The sequence below is a fragment of the Nomascus leucogenys genome, chromosome X (assembly GCF_006542625.1).
Source record: "Nomascus leucogenys isolate Asia chromosome X, Asia_NLE_v1, whole genome shotgun sequence".
Taxonomy (NCBI): Eukaryota; Metazoa; Chordata; class Mammalia; order Primates; family Hylobatidae; genus Nomascus; species Nomascus leucogenys.
Window position 1 is genome coordinate 92,659,448 of NC_044406.1, and position 25,817 is coordinate 92,685,264.

General features: G+C 35.1%; 1 protein-coding gene across 1 annotated transcript in view; it reads left to right on the forward strand.

The window, feature by feature from the left end:
* NRK (Nik related kinase) overlaps positions 1 to 25,817 on the forward strand; it is a 134,455-nt gene that overhangs the window by 73,846 nt on the left and 34,792 nt on the right. Inside the window, exons 8-18 of the mRNA XM_003262142.4 lie at positions 2,524 to 2,654; positions 4,566 to 4,620; positions 9,210 to 9,288; positions 10,356 to 10,531; positions 12,159 to 12,222; positions 12,647 to 13,802; positions 16,556 to 16,663; positions 19,642 to 19,709; positions 21,484 to 21,578; positions 24,119 to 24,216; positions 25,375 to 25,739. Of these exons, the coding sequence (XP_003262190.3) occupies positions 2,524 to 2,654; positions 4,566 to 4,620; positions 9,210 to 9,288; positions 10,356 to 10,531; positions 12,159 to 12,222; positions 12,647 to 13,802; positions 16,556 to 16,663; positions 19,642 to 19,709; positions 21,484 to 21,578; positions 24,119 to 24,216; positions 25,375 to 25,739 (2,395 nt within the window). The remainder of the gene's footprint in view (positions 1 to 2,523; positions 2,655 to 4,565; positions 4,621 to 9,209; positions 9,289 to 10,355; positions 10,532 to 12,158; positions 12,223 to 12,646; positions 13,803 to 16,555; positions 16,664 to 19,641; positions 19,710 to 21,483; positions 21,579 to 24,118; positions 24,217 to 25,374; positions 25,740 to 25,817) is intronic.

Genomic DNA, 25,817 nt, shown 5'->3' on the forward strand with positions numbered 1-25,817 from the left:
GAATTATAAATCAAAAGACTGGAAGTACCTAGCTTTCTATGCCAGAGTTCAGAGTTATATAATTTACTTGAAAATAACCACACATACTTTCTGATTTTCTTGTCCTTAAGTGCATAGGGAACAATATATTGTATCCTTTAATGTGTAAAATAAACATCAATAGTTTTTAGAATAATACCATAAAAACCATGTCAGTACACTGTAGTGGCAGATAACCCCATGGATATAGAGGATAAGTCACTTGCATTATTTTTCAACAGTTTGTAAACATGTGTCTGAACATGACCTTAAGACATTTCCCATTTTCTTGCTAAACAGATAGAACAAGAGTAGAGATTTTGTTCATTCATTAGGAACATTTTTCACTGAACATTTGTGGAAGAAGCATGAGGTAGTAATTGTTTATTCTTGGAATAAGTGAAAGTAGTTTCAAGAGAATATATTATTTCTTTTGTGTCTGTCTAAAAGCTATGAAGCTAGAAACACAATTTTAAAATACATAAGGAGAGGCCAGGTGCAGTAGCTCACACTTATGATCCCATCTTTTAGGAGGTCAAGGCATGAAGATCACTTGAGACCAGGAGTTCAAGAGCGTCTGGGCAACATAGCAAGACCCTATCTCCACACACAAAAAAAATGTTTAATTAGCTGGGCATGGTGGTGCGCACCTGTGGTCCCAGCTACTTGAGAGGCTGAGGCAGGAGGATCACCTGAGCTTAGGATGTTGAGGTTGCAGTAAACTATGATTGTGCCACTGCACTCTAGCCTGGGTGGCAGAGAGATACCTTGTCTCTAAACAATAAATGAATAAACAATAAAAATGTAAAAAATACATGAAAGGCATACATATTTCACATTTAAATAGGCAGGATATATAGTTAATCACAAGGCTAAACACTGTGTTCGCATATAGAGCAACACTGTCATATACTTGTGTCAAGTTGCTGGTCAACACAAGCATTTACACCACAAAAGAGAAATTGTACATAAATGAAAAGCCACTGAAATATCTGTCACAATGTCCATGCACTAAAGTTCATGTACTTTCCTCTGGAGGAGAGACCTTCTACTGCTGGATTAGAGTTTAATCAGATTTACTTTACATGTAGTCCCTGTACAGTTTGTTCTAGATTTCTCAGATTATCATTATTTTGAAGTAACACATTGTAAAATTTAATCACACATATTTTGCACTTAATTCTTGTACAATTTGTTTTAAATTTTTAAGATTATAGTTGTTTTTAAGCAGCATAGTATAAGAAGAAAGTTTCAGAAAGCAAACCTAATGACAGCCAAAGGAACTGATAGAAGGGAAAGAGATGGAAAAATGATTATATTGCAGTTGCAATTACTCGATAATCTTCATATTCCAGCCTGTAAGGTCGTGAAAGAAAACTTTAAATTATGCTATTGTTGAGTTTTCATCTCGTCTTGGCTTTCATTTCTCTTTCTCTTGCTCTTTTTTCTTTTCTTCTATTAATGTCTTCTAGTCTTTCATTTTCTCCTCTGGATACACGCCACATAGCAACTTATGGCCTTCCTAGGTAATTCTTGGCCCCTAATGCTGGTTCACAGGGATAGTGAGAATGCTGGGCAATTATTTAACCTATTTCTTTTTAAAAATCTAGATAAAAACATGGTACAACACCCAATGGTGATCTTCACAAATATTGTGGACATTTTGTTGTTGTTGTCGCTCTTGTTAGATCCTTTAAAACTGCCTTAAACTCTTAGGTTTTTCCTTTTCCTTTTTCTTCTCTTCCCCTAAATTCCTGAAGCTTCTTTTTAGTCAGTTTTGTTCGCCATCCTCTGGATTCCTGGAAACCATTCTAAATTAGAAAATCTACTTCATTTTTCATCCCTGTTTTATTTTTTCTGGAATAAATAACCCCAGGCTACTTCAGCCTTTTTTCTGTTTCTGAGGATACCATACCAAATATTTTCTTATAATGTATCCCACAGATGAATAGAAGACTGAACTTCTATAATCTAAGCTAAGATATAGATACCACAGTAAATACTTGCATCTGATTCAAAAGGTCTATATAGGAACTTAAACTAAATTCTAGCAGAAAACTCATTTTTCTTTATTAGTGTGATAGAGCCTTCTCATATCATGTGTGAGGCTTCCTGATCAACTGCTAATAGGTTTTAGATTTCTTTGATCTTGCTTATAGTTCTGGTCTTCCTCCAGCTTGGTTCTTAGGTCCAAACACTACATATGTTATCATTTCGGAGGTTCAGAGTGTCCTGACAGAATATTATTTTTAATATTCATGGTAAACATTCAGCCAAACCTACTGTAGATTTATAATAGCACTGCTGAGTCTCATTCCAAAATAAATAGCAGGAAAAGCTTATTTCCCAGTATTCCTGGAGTAGACTTCATGGTAAAGTTTGCTAGGCTGGAATGAAAATCTGTTATCCATTGTGGCTTTTGTATCAGCTTTCCAAGTTAAAGCAATAACTTATTAAGCTTTTTCCTCCTGATTGATTATTTTGACATATAATGATTTTTGGCAGTTGATTTTGGAGTGAGTGCCCAGGTGAGCAGAACTAATGGAAGAAGGAATAGTTTCATTGGGACACCATACTGGATGGCACCTGAGGTGATTGACTGTGATGAGGACCCAAGACGCTCCTATGATTACAGAGTGAGTGTGAGAATTCAGACAGTGGAAATTACAATTTGGAAAGGATTTTTGATTAACGTTTATTTTTAATGATAAAACAAAAAATAAAAAGCAGGCAGCTCCACCTTTTACATTAAATGCTAGTAGGAAATACAAGCCTCTATTTCAGTAAGTGGTTTGATTATATTCATAAAATAATATTTTCTAAGAATGTGGACAAAGTATACCACTGAGAGTTCCCTGCATTTGAGGCAGAATGTGTAGTTTATGTTGCTTGCAACCTATTGGTAAAAATATTATATAATGTGGATTTATATGTATATAAAAATTTAACTTCCAGGGGCAAAGGGCATTGTAAACTTAAAAATGAATAAATGTAAAGCCAATATTAACCCCCACAGTAACTCAGCTCCAGAAAAGACACAAAATAATTTGATTACTCAGGGTAATGGAGAAAATCCTTGGCATGTTTCACTTCCAAAACCACAGAAAATCAGTGTAATAGACAAATTAAGTAACAATTCATGCTATTTATTAAAATTTCCACTGAAACTGCAATTTGAACAATATACATATATCCATGTACACATTTCAAAAGGTTGATGTGGAAAGAAAACTCTCCATTTGCTATAGACTGGAAAAACCTCACTCACTCTCCACATAAGTCATCCAAACAATTCACTGTGGTCTCCGTTAGTGGAACCCAGGACTCAATATTTGAAGTTGATTAAGATTCATCTCTCTTCCCTTTCCTTAAGTGCCCTCTACATGATCTGCAAAATAATTATTTACTGAGAGTCAATTATGTTCAATGCTGTTAGGAGCTACGAAGACTATGGAAGCATGTTCTTCAAGTGGCTTTTTATAGAAATAATGCTTTATAGTTGTATACTTTTTGCAGTCTTCCAAGGACTTTCACCTGTATTCGTTATTTTTTAGTTTTTAGCAACATGTAACTGAAAGAAGTCTTAAGCATAGACTATCACAACTCAAGCTAAGAAATCTATAAACTAGGGTTCTAAAAATCCAGTTAACCTCCAAGGCCGCAGATCACCTGAGGTCAGGAGTTCGAGACCAACCTGGCCAACATGGCGAAACGCTGTCTCTACTAAAAATACAAAAAATTAGCCAGGCGTGGTGGCAGGCACCTATAATCCCAGCTACTCAGGAGGCTGAGGCAGGAGAATCGCTTGAACCCAAGAGGCAGAGCTTGCAGCGAGCTGAGATTACACCACCGCACTCCAGCCTAGGCGACAGAGTGAGACTCTGTCTCATGGAAAAAAAAAAAAAAAAAAAAAAAAAAAAAAAGAGAATTAGAGAATTCAGTAAACCTGTTTAGGAGTCATTTAGCCAGCCAGTGTATCTCTAGCCCTGTGCCCTTTCCACACTCTGAAGAAAAAAAGTACTAAACAGTTGGTAGTGAAGAGAATTTTCTAGAGTCTCATTATAATTCTAGCCTTAGTTTAGTATATTCCAGGAACTGCTGAAGTACACACACACACACACACACACCAGTCCTATGTAAGTGTATGCTATTGTTATCACCATTTTACATAGAGTGGAATTAAGGCACAGGGAGTTAAAACATTTGCCCAAGATGATACAACTGGTGGGTTTATGTAATAAAATGTCTTTATGGCAAGTTTCTTTTGGTATTTCAGGTAAAGCAATAATATCAATGCATCCAAGATGAACTTTCCTTGCGCTTAACTCCATTCCCTATCAACCTGTTGTGTAGTGAGGTACTGGCTGGTCACAAGCTCAGATTATGTCTTCCTATAATGTCACTCTATAATAAAGCTTCATTATGGGAAACCAATAAAAGAGCTCTGGCATTCACATCCACATCCCCAGCTAAACATTGTTTTGAGATTCTAAATACTACCAATTTTCTATGTTTAAGTGACTTTTTTGTCATCTTTGTCTTTGCAGAGTGATGTGTGGTCTGTGGGAATTACTGCCATTGAAATGGCTGAAGGAGCCCCTCGTGAGTAAAAAATGTTTGATATTTGTTAAAGATTAGGGAAATGTACTGTACAAATCATACAAATCTCTCTCTGTCAAAGAAGATGAGATTGCCACTTGTACCACTCAGCTTTCACTGGCCACACAGGTGTCATACTATGTGCCAAACTACGAATGGTGGCCTTTTCAGTGATTACCAAATGCTTTCTTCAGAATAGCTAGATGTGGGTATATAAATCAGCTTGTGCTTTTCTTTCTTATAATATCTTATTTTAGATTGACTGAATGTTGTTTCCATTTAGTCTCAGTAGTATTTGGTCCTGGCAGTCCTGAGCAACCAGAATAAGGATTCTGGTTGGCGTTCCAGTCTGTATTTCCTGGTGGAATATTTAGATTCCAGAACATTTACAGTCACACAGTGCTACTGCCTCAGGCTGTGATAGTTGAGAAAATTCTCCAGCATTTCATTGAAATTGAGCTAATCTTCAGCAATGTCAGGAAGTAAGCCTGTTTTTTTTTTTTTTTTTTTTTTCCCTTTGGAGTCAATTCAACTTACCTTTGGTGCCCTCTTTACTCCTTTCAGCTGCCTCAGTGCCCATTTCATCTTCTTTTCTCTACCTCCCCATCATTTAAATGACCTGTTAGCATCCTGTTCTCTCAAGGCACTGCTTTCTGATAGGAAAGTAAAAATGGAACGTAAACTTGGGTGTAAGTGATTGATAACCATCTAATGTGTGACTCCAGAGCATGGCATATTTGCTGTCCTCAGTACCTAAAATCCAAAAGTATAAATGACAAGGCATCTCTGGTATTGTTGGATGAGAAGTGTAAAGTAATGCCTTCTGAGGTATGGGGAGGGTTGCTTTGCTTTCCCCTCTCCAAAGCAGATCCTATAGATTCCCATGTTCTTGTATGCTCTATCTGCAAAATGTCCACCCATCAAGCTTTATGAGCTTGAACTATCTTAGCATTTTGTTTCAAGGCCAATGAGAGGAATTTCAAGAAATAGAAGTAACGGTAACATAGTTGTTGAAAATTCCTGGTATCCCTTGGAATATCAAAGAGGGGCTGGGATAAAGCTAGGATGCCTGTGGAGATCATGTTGCTTCTGCCTGTATTATAGTGCCCCCAAATCAGCAAAGTACCTATGTTGGATGAATAAAAAATTAATAATGGAAAATGTTAAACAGCAAGAAGATTACATATGACACATATATAAAATTGAAATTATACTGAGGGGATGTGGACTATTCCTCATCATCTCCTGATTATTTCTGTTTTGGAAACATACTTAGATTATGTTAAATTGAGCAGCAGCAACTAATATTTCATATTAGTATTGATGCATGGATTTGGTTAGGATACATGCCTGCATTGAGTAGTATCTTTTTTCCATTGTTTCTGAATACTCCTCACCATGCCTTTTCGGGAAACCAACTTTCTATGTTTTGCAGTTTGTACTTCCTGGGTCACCTTTGTTTGTTTCACTTTTTTTTTTCATTCTGAAATATTAAGTTACAGGAAAAAGTATTGGTGAGCAAACTCACAGGAGTGCAGAGAAGGAGTTTTGCACAGATTACACAAATGGCAAGCTTCTTACGAAAGATAAGTGAAGGCCAGGAGATTTGGAACTCGCAAAGAGAGAAAACAGGGCTGGCCTGCCTGGATCAGTAATTGTAATAGTACAACTTTGGTCAAGAGCAGCCCTAAATAGCCTCCCTACTAAAACATTTCTCTTTTACCGGTGTCCTTTATTGCCTGGAATATTAATTTTGTGTGGAAATAATTGTCATCAGTTTAACTGCAGAAATCCTCCAGCTTATGATAATTATTATCTCATAAGGGATGGCCTTCCAAAGTGACAATTATCTGATAATATCCTCTGAGTTCCAGATAACAAAATTCTCTTCCTTTGGTCTTCCTTTGGTGAGTCTTTTCCAGAGAAGTTAAGAGAGAGAAAGAATAACTTCTCCCTGATAGGATGCCATAGGGCATGGGTCCCCAACCCCTGTGCCACACAGCGGGAGGTGAGCGGCGAGCAAGTGAGCAAGCATTACCACCTGAGCTGTGACTCATTAGATTCTTCTAGGAGTGGGAACCCTATTGTGAACTGAGCATGCAAGGGATCTAGGTGGTATATTTCTTATGAGAATCCAACTCATGCCTGCTGTTCTGCGGTGGAACAGTTTCATCCCCAAACCAATCGCCTACCCCTAGGTCCACGGAAAAATGGTCTTCCATGAAACTAGTCCCTGGTGCCAAAAAGTTTGGGGACCACAGTTGTAGTGGCTCTAGAAAGAGAGAACTGAACACTTGTAAACCAGGAACCCCTTCAGTCCCTAGGTTCTGGGTAGGAATTCAAACAATATGGGGACCTTTATACCAAGGCCAGAACATTTATAATAATTATCCAAACATCAGAGTATCATAGGTTAATTTTGAATAGATGTGGTTTTTAGTCTCTATCTTTTATAGAAAAGATAATCCGTGCCTGGAGAAGAAGCATGATAGGATCAACAGTTAACCCTGACACCCCTTTCTTGGCAAAGCTGTACACTAGTCAACTTGCCTTAACCTGGACCATATTTTCCCCTATTTTTGCATTCTCCTTGATATTGTAGATCATTTTAAATATTCTCAATGATGCTTCTTTATAGTCCTACTTCTATCCCTTGTAGTGTCGCTCTGTCATACCCCATGTCTATCTTTACCTGAGTGCATTGTGGCTCAAATCTACCCCTGTCCCATCAAGAGGCCTATTGCCTCAATATTCAGAAGATTCCCTCAGATCTCAACATGTGTTAAGAATAAACCACATTATTTAACCTAATTCAGACTAAGCCCAGTTTAATATGTGTCCAACCCTTCAAGATAATGTAATTTTTAAGGGAGGCTTGCTGTTTCAAAGGAATGAGCCTCTAATGATGAACATTTAGGTAGCGTTATGAGATATCGGTTGGAGGGGGCAGTTACTGACATTCCTGAAATTAGACTATATAGGAAACTATAAACAGCTGCTGTTGACATGGCTCTTGTACCCACCCTATGCTCTGTTCCTTTGTGAACTTTTCCTTTCTGTTAAAGAAAACTTACCTAGTCTGTGTTCTGGCTCTTGACCCCTGAAGATGTTGTCAGTGGACTAACTGTTGCTCAGATGTTAATAAATGACAACTGTTTAATATTGTACAAACTCACTTGCAATAAGTTTAAAGAACAGAACCTGGAGACTGATTGGACATAGTAAAAGAATAAAAAGGGTTAAATATGATCCTGATATTTTGTGCTTGGAGCTAATTCTGCCTTCAATTATAAAAATGCACCTATTAATTTATACCCATGTAATTGAAAACAAAGCTTGGCCTTTAAACAATTGCCTTTGTATAGCCCTAATAAAATCACTCTGTGGAGTTTTTGTCTACTACTATGAAAGGCCAGTTTGTCACTTTAGGTTTTTCTGAGGATGCATTTTGGGAGAGAAAGGATGGCTCTATCAAGAGTCATTAATATCAAATTATCAAGAATGACACACTTGTAATGTTAGATGAAATTGACACTATGGTTCTCCATTGGGGATTTTTTGTACTGCCAACTTTCTTTAATCAAAACACAAGAGGAAATAAGAGAGACATATTTAAACACTTACAGAAAAAAACAAAATTCCCAAACCAATGAGATAATTAATGTATATAGCACACATTGGAATAGGTTTTTATTTTTATGCCTGTGTATATGAAAGAGAGAATGAATGTCTAGTAATTTGGCACAGTCTCAAAGTGCCATAGAGTTAACATCATTGTTATAATATCAATAGCTGATATTTATTTAGCATCTACTACATGTCAGATACTTTTGGGGGGATTTTAAAAATTATTTTTAAAATTTTTGTGCGTACATAGTAGGTGTATATATTTACAAGGTGAATACACTTTTACTTGTAAGTTACTAATTAATCCTCACAACAATTCTTTGAAGGGATTCCTTCTGCTACATTTCCTGTTTTTCAGATGAAGAAACCAAGATACAGATAGGCTAGGTAATTTGCCCAAAGTCATAAAGGTAGAGCTAGGTTTGAACCCAGATGATCTTACTCTAGGGGGTGTGTTCTTAACAGTCGCACTATACCTATTTTTTTTTCTAGAACTCTCAGCTTCCAAAACAAATTCTTCTAAGCTTTCTAGACTACTAAATCATTGTTCTTTATATATTATTGTACTAAGCTAGTAGTCTGGTTGAATTTTTCAGTCTATAATTACATATTCCAGTTTTATAACTAAATACCTGCAGTACAAAAACATAGAAGTGTGCTTGTTTCACTTTCAGTTAACTTTTCTAGATATAAATTATCAACTATACATTTCAAATATTTTGTCTAATTTATTATTAATTTATCCTACTTGGTGATAGTGAAACTTGAGAATCTTATATATTGCAACATTGCATTAAAACCAGCTTTTCTTTTTCTTTTGAAATACATTCTTTTGTATCTATTTGTCTCTTAGTGTCTACTCAACATAATATGTGAAAGATCACTGAGAATCCCCTCTGGAATGAGGAATGTGTTCTTTAGTTACCCTTCTCATTCTTTCTAAATTTATCTATTTCCCTTTGCAGCTCTGTGTAACCTTCAACCCTTGGAAGCTCTCTTCGTTATTTTGCGGGAATCTGCTCCCACAGTCAAATCCAGTGGATGGTAAAGATGAATGTCTTAATCTCCTAATTACATTGACTTGACATTTTTATGTTAGCAAAGAAGTTTTAATTCATTTGGTCAGTCCTGCTGCACCATCCTTGTTGGACAATATTTCCTAAAATCTAATATCTTAACTGGGAGTTCTAAATGACCAGTTTTCATTAAGAGGTAGCTAGCCAACTATAAATAAGTAATATCCTCTATAGTATTTTCTGATGATATTACTGTACTGCCATTAATGGGCATGTTAAGTTGTTTCCCCAGTAATGGGATGAACTGATGGCAACTATTTGTGAAGTTTCTTGTGTTGCTTGTATAGGCAGTCAGTTATATGCAGCCTTGTTGATTAGTACATTAAACCAAACACACACAGACCTAGAGCAGAAGACTTGTTCTCCCAGGGCACTTACATGCCAGCTAAACTTGGGAATCCTCTCTGAAACTTATTGATCTTGTACCTCAAACTCTTGCTTATTATTAGTTTTTATTGCTTTCCCTGGTAGAAGTGGTGACTGTGATTTGATTGCTAACATTCTGCATTGGAATTCAATTTAACCCTTTCCATGGATTCAGTTTTTATGGCCACATCGGTTTTCATGGGTCATTTTACAAGATTAGTTAGTCCTGTTGCTTTTAACACCCTATTTTTGGATCATTATATTCATTCCTCTGTAGTTAAAACTGCATATAGTCAAATGAAAAATACAGAATATGACTGCTGTGGGCCGATCAATCTAGTCTTGCAGACTACATATATCACATTAACCATTTAATCATCATATCTGCACTTGAGTTTTTACCAGGTACATACAGTTAACTCATTGAAATTTCTACTGTAATTTAGACGGAATATGCTGTTGACTCTTGCTTCTTTTTCTGAGGTCTAAATGGCCTCACTTTATAATGTATGTTGCCAAACTGCAGGATATTTGGCAATTGAGAAGACAATAATACCTAAAGGCAACTCTCTCCAAATATGATTTTCAGAGAGGCATGTGGGTGGTGGTGGGAAGAGGTCTGACAGGCCTGAGAACACTTTTTTTCCCTCTCTTTGACTCATTTTTTAGGTCCCGTAAGTTCCACAATTTCATGGAAAAGTGTACGATAAAAAATTTCCTGTTTCGTCCTACTTCTGCAAACATGCTTCATCACCCATTTGTTCGGGATATAAAAAATGAACGACATGTTGTTGAGTCATTAACAAGGCATCTTACTGGAATCATTAAAAAAAGACAGAAAAAAGGTAGAATCTGTTAAGTTTTATTTTACTGAAACGAATATTCAGAGTTTATTCATGTATTGTTTCCAGGAAAAAATACTTGTTTAAGACTTAGGTTGAAAATAAAACTTCTGAGGCCTTTGATATTTAGTTTTGCCAATAATATGCCATGTGCTCTTAATTAATTACCTCTCGCGTGCGTGTGTGTGTGTGTGTGTGTGTGTGTATAGTTACTAATTCTTGCCAGTTACACCTGGCAAATGTTCATATTTATGAAGACCTTGAAAGCATCCAATAAAGTTTTGTGATATGCCAATTTTAAGTAACTAACTAAATAAAATAAATAAAAGGTAACAAAATTTATATCTTGGTTTTTTTCAGCTGGTATTTTGACTCTACAAGAGATAAATGGATTTGTAATTAACCATTTATTGACTGCTAATTTTGAAGTAGTATTTGTGCACCATACAAAGCTTGTTTTATGTACTAAACTCCAAATGTAAAATATAATTAAAGGAACTAATTTATACAAATAAACATAAACTTCTGTCTATTAATAAAAGTGAACTTCTATTAAAAATGGCAGGATTTGCAGTGAGCCAAGATCGTGCCACTGCATTCCAGCCCGGGTGACAGAATAAGACGCTGCCTCAAAAAAATAAAAATAAAAGTGCCAGGATGGATTTTCACCAAGTCCAGAAGAAGCCCCTGGGAAGTCCTAACTTTATATATTATGTTACATATTCCACATTTGATTTTGTGGACCATAGGCAGAGTTGAGAGTAACAATGGAATGTAAAAGGGAAAACTTGAAAAAGCAGGCATCCTCAGATCAGCTGTGGGATTGATTGTAGTGGGGCTTGTTGTATCTGTACATGTATCATGTTTTGAAGCAAGGAGCAGCAAGAATTAATTTATTTACCTATGGTAATGAAGTTATTCAGCCAACATTACAGAGGCCAGCCAGTTTCAAATGGGTTCAGGAAAACCACACATCTACTTGGTAATTTGCTAATTTCCAGAACTGCAAAATTTCCAAAATGTTACCTGTAGGAAAAGTTCCATTTATATGAAAGTTACACTAAAGATATAAATATAGTTGCCCTGAACATTTTAATATAGGAAATTCAAAAGAAAACTCTTGCTTGTAATCTTCTATATTTCAGTAGTCACAGTACAGCTGATAGGAAAGAAGCTGAATGTTTTCAATGTGTTTAGCGTAAAACACAGAATTAAGAATTTGCCTTCTCATTGAAAAGACCAAATATCAACCTCAAGCCATAAAGTCCTTACATCTAGAGCCCACAGATGTAAGCCATGCGCACCACTATTTAGAGTTTCTCTTGTCTCATTCTCCCTTTGTCCCATTCTCTCTTCTTTCTCTTTAGAACTGCAGAAATCAGATTGCTAAATTTTCTTTTCTCTGTTCAGAGAAATTAATCTGCATGCAATAGCTATATTGTGCTGCAAAAGTGGGCCTAGAAACTAGAATATGGTCTACATCACAAACCAAGTACATTTGAAGGGCTACCTTCTTGCCCTTGTAATTCACTCCACATCCTAAGAAGCAGAGGGGACAACGTGATTAAGTGGATAACATGCTTATCTGCTGACTGTTTATGCATTATGTTTTTCTCTTTCATAAAAAAAGGAATACCTTTGATCTTTGAAAGAGAAGAAGCTATTAAGGAACAGTACACCATGAGAAGATTCAGGTGCGTTCCACAAATTGCATATATACTTTGATGATAGCAATTCACATAAGGCCATTGATTCCATACTGTTGCCTTTGGTTCAGAAAGACTTAATTCTTTCTGATAAAACAAATAACAAATCTCTGTTTTTAAGAGATATTGAGCGAAAATGTGAGAATTCTTTATTACTACCCAAAGACTCCTTAATATCTGGCAAGTGAATGATCAAGTAGATATCAGATTTCATTAATAATTGAATACGTTAGTAATACAAATGTTACCTGCAGAATATTTCAGACATTAAGGGAATGATTTCAGAAAGGTTTACTGAAGGTATCTTCACTGCAGAAAATGTCCATCTTTTAAAGTGAAAACAATGCCCCTGAATGGCTCCATTCCACTAAAAATTCTAATTGTTTGCCAATCATTTGTGTGTTTATTTTAGAGGACCCTCTTGCACTCATGAGCTTCTGAGATTGCCAACCAGCAGCAGATGCAGACCACTTAGAGTCCTGCATGGAGAACCCTCTCAGCCAAGGTGGCTACCTGATCGAGAAGAGCCACAGGTCCAGGCACTTCAGCAGCTACAGGGAGCAGCCAGGGTATTCATGCCACTGCAGGCTCTGGACAGTGTACCTAGGCCTCTAAAGGGGCAGGCTCAGGCACCTCAACGACTACAAGGGGCAGCTCGGGTGTTCATGCCACTACAGGCTCAGGTGAAGGCTAAGGCCTCTAAACCTCTACAAATGCAGATTAAGGCACCTCCACGACTACGGAGGGCAGCCAGGGTGCTCATGCCACTACAGGCACAGGTTAGGGCACCTAGGCTTCTGCAGGTACAGGCCCAGGTATCCAAAAAGCAGCAGGCCCAGACCCAGACATCAGAACCACAAGATCTGGACCAGGTACCAGAGGAATTTCAGGGTCAAGATCAGGTACCCGAACAACAAAGGCAGGGCCAGGCCCCTGAACAACAGCAGAGGCACAACCAGGTGCCTGAACAAGAGCTGGAGCAGAACCAGGCACCTGAACAGCCAGAGGTACGGGAACAGGCTGCCGAGCCTGCACAGGCAGAGACTGAGGCAGAGGAACCTGAGTCATTACGAGTAAATGCCCAGGTATTCCTGCCTCTGCTATCACAGGATCACCATGTGCTGTTGCCACTACATTTGGATACTCAGGTGCTCATTCCAGTAGAGGGGCAAACTGAAGGATCACCTCAGGCACAGGCTTGGACACTAGAACCCCCACAGGCAATTGGCTCAGTTCAAGCACTGATAGAGGGATTATCAAGAGACTTGCTTCGGGCACCAAACTCAATTAACTCAAAGCCACTTGGTCCGTTGCAAACCCTGATGGAAAATCTGTCATCAAATAGGTTTTACTCACAACCAGAACAGGCACGGGAGAAAAAATCAAAAGTTTCTACTCTGAGGCAAGCACTGGCAAAAAGACTATCACCAAAGAGGTTCAGGGCAAAGTCATCATGGAGACCTGAAGAGCTTGAACTCTCGGATTTAGAAGCCCGCAGGCGAAGGCGCCAACACAGATGGGAAGATATCTTTAATCAGCATGAGGAAGAATTGAGACAAGTTGATAAAGTAAGAATTTTTGATATTTTTACTGAGTCAGAAATGAAGAGAAAATGTGATAGCTCATGCCGATGTTTTTTCTCAGTAAAACCAAATGAAATAAATATTCCTTGTGTTCCACAGAAGATATACTAAATAATTTGTACTTCAAATAAATTTTCCTGAAATTTCTAGATAATTGTGACTAAATATGAGAAAAATATTTTTCAGTATCTCTACTGAAATATAGCTTTAATTATTAGCTTTCTGTCTATTCTTTAACCAATAAAGTGTCAACAAATGCGCATTAAAAATTACTATTTTGGATCTTTAAAAATTACTTTCATAACTTAAAATTTCAAAGATAACTCATCAAAAATAAGCACAAAACAAAATTTGCTTTTGTTACTCTAACCTTTAAGTTAGTTTATTCTTTCTTCCAATAGAATGCTGAACTATACTATTTGAGTGAATTACACTCATTTTTGTACTACAGGATGTTTAAATCAAGGTTAAAATGAGAAGGCAAAGCAGTTTCCAAAATATTTTGTATATGGTTACCATATTTATGACTTGTTTCACTAATGTGCTGCCCATTTTACATAATTAATCAATTGTGTGGCCTCACAGAACATGAAACAATTTACAAATTATTCTCTGTGTTATAAGACCAACAGGTTCGTATGCCCACTGCATAGTAACAGACCAATTACACATGCAGCAGGGATGCAGCAGAAGAGTTTAATGATCGGCAGGGCATGGGGTGAGGAGGTGGGGAGGAGACCCTCAAATCCATCTCCTGGAGGAGTTCTGGGATGGGGTTTTTAAGGGGATTGTAGAGGGTGAGGTGCTGGATAATTGGAGTTGTTGATTGGTCAGGGTAAGGTTGATGGTCCTTGAAATCATCAGGATGTGGAAACTGCATTTTTTGGTGAGTCAGCCTCTTGTGGGGTCCTTCAGACCAGTTGGCGTCAGTGGGATCCTTCAGACCAGTTGATTGACAATAGTTTCACTGGTATGCAAGACCTAAAAAAATATCTCAAAGGAAAAACAATATTTCATAATGTTCGAGTTGTTATCTACAGAGCAGTTAAGGGGAATGATGATGTTGCAACGAGGTCTACGTGATTCTAGGAAAATAGGCAACAAACATCTATTGAGGAAGGAGGTCAGAGAGCAAGCTGACCTAAAGATGAATGCTAAACGTGCTGCAAGCTTGGTATATTTTTGTTTCTTCCCCTCTCTTCTGTGATTAATTTTATAAGTTAATAAGGGTGGTTTCATCTGTACCCTTTTGAAATGTGGAATACAGTGTGTTAAACTCCATTTTATCTAGGAACAGTCACTAAAACGTAATTGTTTCAAAAATCCTTTAATAAAAAGTGAATATAATTTTACTGGAGTTATTGAATTTAATCTGGTGGATTCTAAACTGATAATGAAGAATTATGGGCTTGATAACAAATTAATAAGGTTAGATAAGTTTAGGGGAGCAGTTGTTTTCTAATACTCCCCACATCCATTTGTGTAAAAAGAATCATTGTGATGATCCTAACTTAAACCCTTTTATCCACATCTATTTACCCAATAATAATTGTTGTAGTAATTACAAATGAATTTTATCTGAGTATCTAGTTGAGGAATTCTTTGAGTTTGTGCATGTTGAGCCAATTAAACAAATGCTAATTTGTTGACATGTTTAACATGAGAAAAGGTAAGAGCAGCAAGAGAAGCAAGGCCCAAAGGGGAAAATGGATGTCTAGCTCTCAGAGAAAAAGGGAACTATAAAGAGCAAGAAACTAGATGGAGAAAAGGGAGGTTTAAGTCTAGAATGGTGACATTTGGCAAAAACTAGCTCATCTAAAATGCTAATGATTATTCTTGATGAACCCTAGTAATCAATTAGATCTAATGGGTTTTGCATTTATGAATAAGACTTTTATTGATCTCTGAAAGATTCGGTGATACCAGCATGGCACACACTTATTGTTATTTATTGTTTTAAACATATATGTGGAAAGCCATTCTAAAATTTTTAAAAGTCAATAAATAATAGTTACCAATCTCATGACTCTAGGCTCTTGTACAAGCATTTATATCTTTATATGTGGTCACTGAAGAAAATATAAAGGAAAAGAAAATTATTGATAATATAGTCAAAGTCACAGATCTTCGTGATACCTGAAATTTTATTAGAGTTGAGAGACATAGGTGGGTGCTTTAAGTCACCAGCAGGAAACAAAAAATGCATTTTTATTAATCTTTCAGTTGAAGAGATAATATTGATTGGATTAAAGGGGGAAACAGTTTCCTAAAGTCCTATATCTCAATTAGGGAGAAATATTTGTGCCACTGTATTACAGATCTTCCATTGCTCAGGAAGACCAAACTTTGAGGTTATAATAGCTTGCTAAATGTGACAGTTAGTTTGGTGTTATGAGTCAATCAAGTTTTAGGCCAGAGATTCTTAACCTGGACCCTGTAGATGAATTCAGGAGGTCAGCAATCCACCAGAAAATATATGTAATAGTTGTGTCTATATGCAATTTTGTGTGGACAGTCTATATCATTTCTCAGATTCTGAAAGGGATCCAGAACCAAACACTATTAGAAACTACTGGTTTAATTCATTTTTAATATTTGGATATTATTCTTTTAAATTGTGTATTATTTTAAATTATGTATTATACATATAAACAACTCAGCATTAAGATGATGAAGTTGTTCCTATCACTTGCAGTTTAACAACAATTAAAACAATTACTTTCCTTTTTGTTTCAAAGGACAAAGAAGATGAATCATCAGACAATGATGAAGTATTTCATTCGATTCAGGCTGAAGTCCAGATAGAGCCACTGAAGTCATACATTTCAAATCCTAAAAAAGTTGAGGTAAATTTTTCAGTATGAGTTGTTGTGACATTAGTAAGAACCCAGAACAGTGGTTCTTAAACTTTTTGGTCTCAGTGTCCCTTTATGCTCTTAAACACTGAGGACCTCAAAAAGCTTTCTCTTATTACATGGGTTGTGTCATTTGATATTTAATTTATTAAAAGTTAAAACTGAAAAACATTTAAAATATTAATTCATTTAAAAGTAATGAAACTATTACATGTTAGCATAAGAAACACATTTTTAATGAAAAAACTGTATTTTCCCCAAACAAAATTTTAGAGAGATTGACATTGTTTTACTTTTTTGTAAGTCTCTTAAATCTATCTTGCATAATGAAAAACAGCTGGATTCTCACATCTGTTTCTGCATTCAATCTGTTGCCATGTGTTGTTTTGGTTGAAGTATACGAATAAAAGCTGGCTTCTCACATATAGGTAGTTGGAAAGAGTCAATTTTCATAGATTGTTTAGATAATTGAGTAAATTATTGAATAATATACCAAAACTAGAGAAGTGGAATCTAAAACCATATCAATGAAATGTTGTATATTCAGTTAATAATAAAACTCATTGATTTATCTTATGCTATGAATAGATGTTTTGCTTATGCATGATTTTTAACTTCATGCATTGGTCAGTTGGAAAATATTGGTTCACTTTGTATGTAGATCTTCCCAGACATTTACATGTTTCATTATACAACGTCAAAAAACAGCATTTGTTAATGTTACCATCAAGTTCATCATAAAAGTTACTGAGTATTGTTAAGTTGTGAAGTGCTTGGTGGGAGATATGTTTGAAAATTCTAATTTTCCTTTGCAAGCTCAAATTTTATCATTGCTAAATTGTAGCATCAGTTTTTTCCCCTTAAATTGACAGGTTTACTTTATTCATTAAAAATAAAATATCTACCAAATACCCAGAGTTTGAATAATCATAGTTTGTCAGTCTTTCTTTAAGCAAAAATATTGTACACGAAAAATTCTGGCAGTTTCGTTTTGTAACACAAACACACAAATATTTTTCCTTGATTAGCTCTTGTCTGGAATGCAGTTTGTGACAGGGTCTGGGACATTTAATCTGTGTTTTGTTTTGTTTGTTTGTTTATAATTATAAGAATAATTAAGTTAGTCCCAGTGTCCACTTTGACTTCTGTTTTCATGACTATATTAATAGTATCTTATTTAGAACATATATTGGTAAGGCCGGAGTTGTAGGTTTTCTTGTCTAGAAAAGGTAGCATCATCATCATAGCCAGTATTCCTAATAGCCAGCCATCTAAAACAATCTTTTTGTAGATTGTTTTGAACAATCAAGTAGATTAGGTTAGTGTGTGAAGAACTCAAACTCTTGCCTTATTGATGGTGGGTCAGGAGCCTCATTGTTGCTCCTAATCAGCACAAGATATTACACAGGAGTCTACTATGAAGTCTTTTATGGACAACTCTCATTTTAAAGTACAATTCCCCTAATACTAATAGTCCTCTGAAGTTAATAACAAAGAGTATTGTTTTATAAATACTAACCACTGTCAAAAGGAACATAAGCCAGACTGTATTATATAATTAGAAGAGGAAATATGTCTTTTTCTTTGCCTTATTAAATGACTTTACTCAAACTCACAGGTAATAATTATTACCTTAAACCTGACACTTTAAGCAGGAAATGTAATGAGCTGTGTCTGGTTTGAAATACATCATTATCTTAGTATATGCTATTCTTACTAATCATTTTCCTCTCCCCAGTTTTGAAATTGAATACAGCCAATTTATATTAGGAATTATATTTTTTATTTTTGGCCATTACCTATTTTGAGTAATTTTGGCCTCCAGTAGTGTCAATAAACTTCCTAAGATCAGCTTCATAAGCCAAAAGTCCCCAACTGGGTCATATGATACCAATTATATGAAATGAAAGTGGAAAAAAATAGGCAGATGCTTACCCTCACCTACCTGTCTCTCGGAGTGTAGAGAGAGCCTTGATAAGTCACTTCATAAAGAAAAAATAATGTACTAAGGCTACTCTAGTTTCTAGAAAGTATAGAATGAGTTTATCAGCATGCATATGCTAGATTTAAAAAGTAACACTCTTAAATTTCCTTTTTAAAGAATCTAGTATGACTGCCTTATTGCATGCCAGAATGACCTATGTTTTGGGCAGCTAAAACTTCTTTGAGTAGAAACCTGGTGATACAAGACTTAGTGAGGCAAGGCAACATTCCCTGGCCCTGTCTACCGATGCTGGCAGAAAGTAAAATTCCCCCATTGATGGAAGCTGGCTTATTATATGCACCCTTTCTTGAGTATTTGGCATATTCAATGATTGTATGATTAGTAAAATGCAAATTAATCTATTTAGAGTTGAAAGAGTACTTGGAACACTAATTATGATAGTACAGTCAAATTGTAAAGCAGAAAAACATACTTTCTTACTTTCTTAAAGATGGGACAGTTTTGACTAGAGAGATTTTAATAAAATGTATGTATGTGTGTGTGACAACTTTTGAAAATCTAGGGTTAGCTTAGAAGGATGAGTGTGTAAGAATTAGAACTTAAATTCTGAGTGAGAAGTTTAAACTTGATATAAAAAGCAATGTGATAACATGGAAAGAACATTAAATTAGAAGTTGGGAGACCTGCATTCTGATTTTAGATGTTCCTTTGACTTGACATAAAATTCTTAGAAAAGTCATTTTCCCTCTTTAGGCTACAGATTGCTCAACAATAAATTAAGATTTTGATTATATGAGCTCCAGAATCTGTTCGTATACTAAAGATCAAATATACCATCAGAAATTATGGTTAAGCAAGTCGAATGTTGTAAGTCATTATAAGATAGAATCTGTTTATTAAAATAATATTTTATAATTTAGATTTTAGGAAAATATATATGAAGACAGGCATTTTCCCACAGATTAATAGCTCAGTACAATTTATGATCAAGAATTCTACTGAAGTATTGCATTGTGTCTTTAAGGTTCAAGAGAGATCTCCTTCTGTACCTAACAACCAGGATCATGCACATCATGTCAAGTTCTCTTCAAGGTATGTGTCTTTGATTTCTATATTAAAATTATTCATAATTATAAAATGGAAAATTAAAAATTATTTCATTGATAATACATTTTGTGAAGTCGACTAAAATATCTGTGACAACATCATCACCATTGACTTTATTGGCCCACATTTAAAACCTTAACTGCAATGATCCATTACCTATATCTTTCATATTTGGTCATACTGCAGTCTCTGTGATATTTAGTTTGCTAAATAGATGGCAAGGTTCAGAATTTTAAAAAGAAACAATAACAGCAAATACTTTGACAGTATTCAATTAGTAGTCGATGATAAAAAGACATGAAATTTCAAGTGAATTTTCATACATGTGCTGCATGATAAAACACACACACCAATTATCTTTAACTTCAGAAGCTAATGCCACAGAATGGGTGAGCCTAAAAATGTCCTATAGTCAAAATCAAATCTAAAACTCAATATTATATAAATAAATTATCATATATAATATTGATACCAGTCACTGTATTTTTTAATCTTTGTAATATTGGTGATCTTCAATAATTTTCAAAGATCACATTCCATGTGTTAGATATTGTGTGCATTCTGTTATATTTGAAAACTAAATTTTAAGGTAGATTTTTTAAGAAAATCACACCCCCTCCAGCCCCAACTCACAATAGAGAGAACTTAGCCTATATTGATTCACTTAGTAAATATTTATTGAACACTCACTATATTCAAGATATTCGACAGTATGGTCAGATGGCATACAGTTAATGTTATGTAGTATGTATTTTCCTGCTTCATTACTTTAAAAACTCCACACAATTATGTCTTCAGATTTAACTGGAGTGCAGAAATCTTGAAAAATTGTAAAGCAAGACTGCGAACTTTCTTTTTCTCTGCTCTCAATGAATGGATTGTCATGGTCGATCTGACCTCAAAGGAAAGAAACCAGTTTAGTTTTGAGTAGTTGGTTTTGGTATCATGGAACATGACTTTAATAAAATCTAATATATAAAATCCATACTTGGTGTTAAACTCAGAGTAATTGTTCACTTTACAAAAGGATTTTGAATTTATGAATAACAAATACGTTGCCTTTAAATATAGCTAAATTTATAAAGTTAACTTAAATGAAACTCAAGTCTTTCCTGAAATTTGGGGCCATGGAAAAAAGTTTGTCTATTCCAGGCCTAAATCAATAACCAAAGTCCTTCCCATATAGAAATACCAAAATAACGTAAAATTTAGCAGCATTAGTCCAAAGCAACTCTCCAAATATTCTTTAAATTTGAATAGTAAGAATGAAAGTGCTCTATTTGTCTTTCAGTGTAGCCATCTAAATCAGGAATGGGACGTTAAAAACATGAATTTCAAGCCTTTAAAATCTGGATAATAACAATAGAATATATGACATAACAGTAACTTGTTTATTATGTTAAAATACTCACATACACTATAAGGTTATGTTTATTGCTGCGTTACTCAGGTAAAATATTGTCTGAATAATAGCTTTAAAAGCTTATAGAAATTTTTAGAAATTAATATATATATAAAGGAAACATACACTCTATGGAAACATATTTTTCTTATTTTGGAAATCGTTACTCTATTCTAGACAAAATAGCAAGTTTGGGGGAAAATGGAAATTGGAAATTATTACTTAAGCTATACTTCTTTTTCAGTTTGATATATACCCATATATTTAAACAAAACTTTGTGTTGGACTTTATGTTGAGTTGTACATTCCCTTCATGAATGTTAGGACATGGCACATGCTTTTCTGTCTTTTCATTAGCGTTCCTCAGCGGTCTCTTTTGGAACAAGCTCAGAAGCCCATTGACATCAGACAAAGGAGTTCGCAAAATCGTCAAAATTGGCTGGCAGCATCAGGTGATTCAAAGCAAAAATTTTAGCAGGCAAAACACAGAGCTACTGTTTAACAATTTATATTTCAGAAGTCAAGAAAGAAGAATTTCAAGAAGGAATGAATCAAAAGTGTCAGGGAGCCCAAGTAGGATTAGGACCTGAAGGCCATTGTATTTGGCAATTGGGTGGTCAGTGGTGGCCTTTGAGAAATGGAAAATAATTTTTTCTGAATTTTCTTCTTTTTGTTGGGTAGTAGTTAGGAATGTGTCTAAGGAGGCGGGGGGAGTCAGCTTTATTAAGTTTCTATACCATGTAAGAAAAATATGGTAAAGGAACTTGAGAGAGACCTCTCCAGCAGGCTAAAATTTATAGGTAGCAATTAGAATATTGTATGGAGGAGTTGTGAGTGTGTGTTTCATTTATCAGTTGGTTACTTCACCTCTCCAAGACAGGACAATATCTCATAAATATCCCTAAATGTTACAGAGTGATGGTTTCACTCAAAATACATGAACAATTTATCAAATCATAGAAAATAACTTCAAAAGTTGTAATGTGAATTTCAAAAAAGTATTTTATTTTAAGATGTGCTTTTGAGAGTGTTTAAATGAATTATAGATTTGTGAAATATTAGGATAAACAAAGCCAAAAGTTGTGCCATGGATCATGCAATCTGGCATTATCTAGTTTTAAGCAATCCAGGTAAGTTAAGCAAGGGAAAAATGGCTGATTGAGTCGCTGATATGTAAAAATCTAGCATACTGATTTTATTAAAATGTTAATAATAAAAATGATACAGATGTACTTCACCTTTTGAAAAGTGAATATTTGAAGATCAAAACTTAAAAACACATTATTCTTCTTAAGTGACTCAGATAATGGTAGAATTCTTTTAAATAGCACTGTCTCCTCATACACAAATACTATGTTGTGAAAATTAGATAAGCCTGAGTGAAGAGCAAATTTTTAAAAATTTTTCCCCAAAGTCTTTTCTTTCTGGCTTGACTATGGCTAATTTTGCTAATACGGGGCAAACAGCTAAAAATTTAAGGTTTATTCATGTGGCATTTTTGAAATAAGGAAATTCTGGATTAGATCCCAAAGCAGTCATAGCATTGATAGAACGGAGAAGACATCTGTGCAGATAATAGCTAAATGTCTTTTCAGCTCCAAATTTCTTTTATTTTATTGTTTATGCTACATAGACCATTTGATATTCTCATGAAATTACATGCTTCATTATGGAGGAAATCTCAGAGCACCTTACTACAAATTTGTCTCAAAAATCTTAGTGCACTCACTTGAACTTATTTGGTCTACTAACATACCAAAAGACTTAAAAGAAAATGGTTTCCTAAAAAAAAAAAAAAAAAAAAAAGCACAAGTACAACAGTGCCAGAAGATGGGGACACAAATTTTAGCATGTGTTCAGTGTAATGTTCTCAAAGGACAGCAGTATTTGCAAATATATGTCTTTTGGAGTTGCAGTATCTATACTTTGACTATGTATACCAAGACTGAAAATAAGAGGGACAATAGTATTTATCTTCAAAATGTAAGCACACAAAAACATTAAACAGGGACCTGAGTTTTCTCTTAGTGAAGCTTGTTCTAAGTACACTCATCCAGACCTGAATTTTGAGCCTGTTAAATATTCTCACTGGATTTTAATCACAGGGGTTATTTACCATACCACAACTCAATATTAAAACCTAATCTCCAAACCAGACACATTTGTATTTTAAATGGAAATATTTACACTATAGAATTGAGCTGTTCAATGTGGTAGCAACTAGCCACATGTAGCTATTAAAATAAAAAGTAAAATGAAAATTAAATAAAATTTAAAAGTCAGTTTCTCAGGCACACTGGCCACATTTCAAATGCTCAGTAGTCATGTGTGACTAATGACCACTGTTAATGGACAGTTCAGATACAGAAATTTTCTATCACTGCAGAAAGTTTTGTTGAACATTGCTGCTATAAAAAGGTTCCCAGCTTTATAGAAAGGGGTGTTACCTCTTTTTAGTAGTTCACTCCTCAACTGTATTGAACTACATCTGGATATGTCATTGGGTGGAAATATGTGGGGGTTAAGATTGAAGAATGAACTCTCCTCTTCAGGGTTTTGGCTAGTCTGTCATCTTCTAATAAATACACTGTCGGGCTTTTTTTTCTACTGGTCAGTATGTGAGGCCAGTGGTACTCCCAGCCCTTCCTACTCTTGATACTCATTTTTTTAAATGTATCTACCTGGCTATCAGTCGGACTATGTATCTTCTTACATAGAGATATTTGGTAAGTATACACTTAATATTGAAAACAGAGCAGACATGTAGGTCTACAGATGGAAGAAAACTTGAACCCCTGCTAATACCCCTGAAAAGAGAATTTAAGATCCTGGCCCCATGAGAATTTTCAGGTGCTACTTCCTGAATGGAATCATAAAAATGACACAAAAAAAAAACAGAAAAAAAAAACAAGAGATTTAACTGATACACTACACAAATGAAGGCAATAGCTGTAATCACCATTGTTACTAATGTGTTTTTGGCATTCCATAGAATCTTCTTCTGAGGAAGAGAGTCCTGTGACTGGAAGGAGGTCTCAGTCATCACCACCTTATTCTACTATTGATCAGAAGTTGCTGGTTGACATCCATGTAAGTTTCCATCTTAACACATTAATTTTTCTATTTTTTTCTATTATTTTTTCTATTTTTTCTATTTTTTTCTATTTTTTTATTTTTTTATTATTTTTTTCTATTTTTTCTATTTTTTTCTATTATTTATTTTTCTATTATTTTTTATTTTTCATTTGTTTTGACTTCCACATTCTCATATTCACTTGAGGGAGTGGTTAAAGAGTTTAGTTTTTTAATTAATATTTTAAAGATAGATTCTCCTTGCTTTGTGAATACATAGAACACAAAATCTAGAAATTAAAATTGAAATGGAAAAACAACCAATCAGAGAATATTTTATTTTCACATTCTTGTGTCAGTTAGAACATGTCTGGGAGAGTGGTGATAAAAAGCTATTTGTAAAACCTAATCTCAGATTGAGGGGTACAGGTTAGATGTCTAACTTTTAATAGCATTCCTTGAGTGATGAGGCAATGCATAAATATAAAACATTTAGTAAAAAACAGAGTGTCCTCTGATTGCATAAATAAAAAGTCTTCCAGCTCTTTGTGAACATGTTTAAATTGTTCTAATGCAGATTTTAAATTGTCCTAATGCAATGTGCTTTCAGATTATTCTATTTCAGTTTTGTAATTACCTCTATGCTACCGTACACACATCCCTTCCAGATTGCCCAAAAGTTGTTAAATGATACATACCATACTTAAAAGATGGATTTAGATTAATTTGCACTTTGGAAGTGTTGGAGATACTTTAAGACAACCCATGGCATGTAAAACCAGAGCTGGGAAATTAACATATCAATTTCAAGATCTGTGTGTTAATCCCAATGTCAGGGGATAAAACAAAAGGGAAAAGTTACCATTTTTAAAGAGCATCAAATCTCCTGTTCTCTCCAGCATCAAAAGCAAATGTCCACTCCTGAGCTGACAAGTATGGGTAATTTTTTAAGTGAATAAATTTTGCCCTATGTGATCCAGAAAGGCCACTAATAATCACATTCTGATGTTTGGGTTTTGACATCTCATCCTCACTAAAATTTTGGCTCCATCTAGTGAGTGAACATACTCGTTTCAATTTAAAATATATTTCAAAATGTTGTCAGCTTGCAAACTTTCCAATCTAGAAGAAAATGAAAGCTACTAGAGGCTACATTAACCTTTCTTGTGCACACAGGTTCCAGATGGATTTAAAGTAGGAAAAATATCACCCCCTGTATACTTGACAAACGAATGGGTAGGCTATAATGCACTCTCTGAAATCTTCCGGAATGATTGGTTAACTCCTGCACCTGTCATTCAGCCACCTGAAGAGGATGGTGATTATGTTGAACTCTATGATGCCAGTGCTGATACTGATGGTGATGATGATGATGAGTCTAATGATACTTTTGAAGATACCTATGATCATGCCAATGGCAATGATGACTTGGATAACCAGGTTGATCAGGCTAATGATGTTTATAAAGACCATGATGATGACAACAATAAGTCTGTTGATGATGTAAATAATAATTATTATGAGGCGCCTAGTTGTCCAAGGTTGGTTTTTTTGAATTACTTATACTCTCCATGTTTTATGACTGCAGAGCTATTTGCATTTTTGGTTTATTTTCAAAA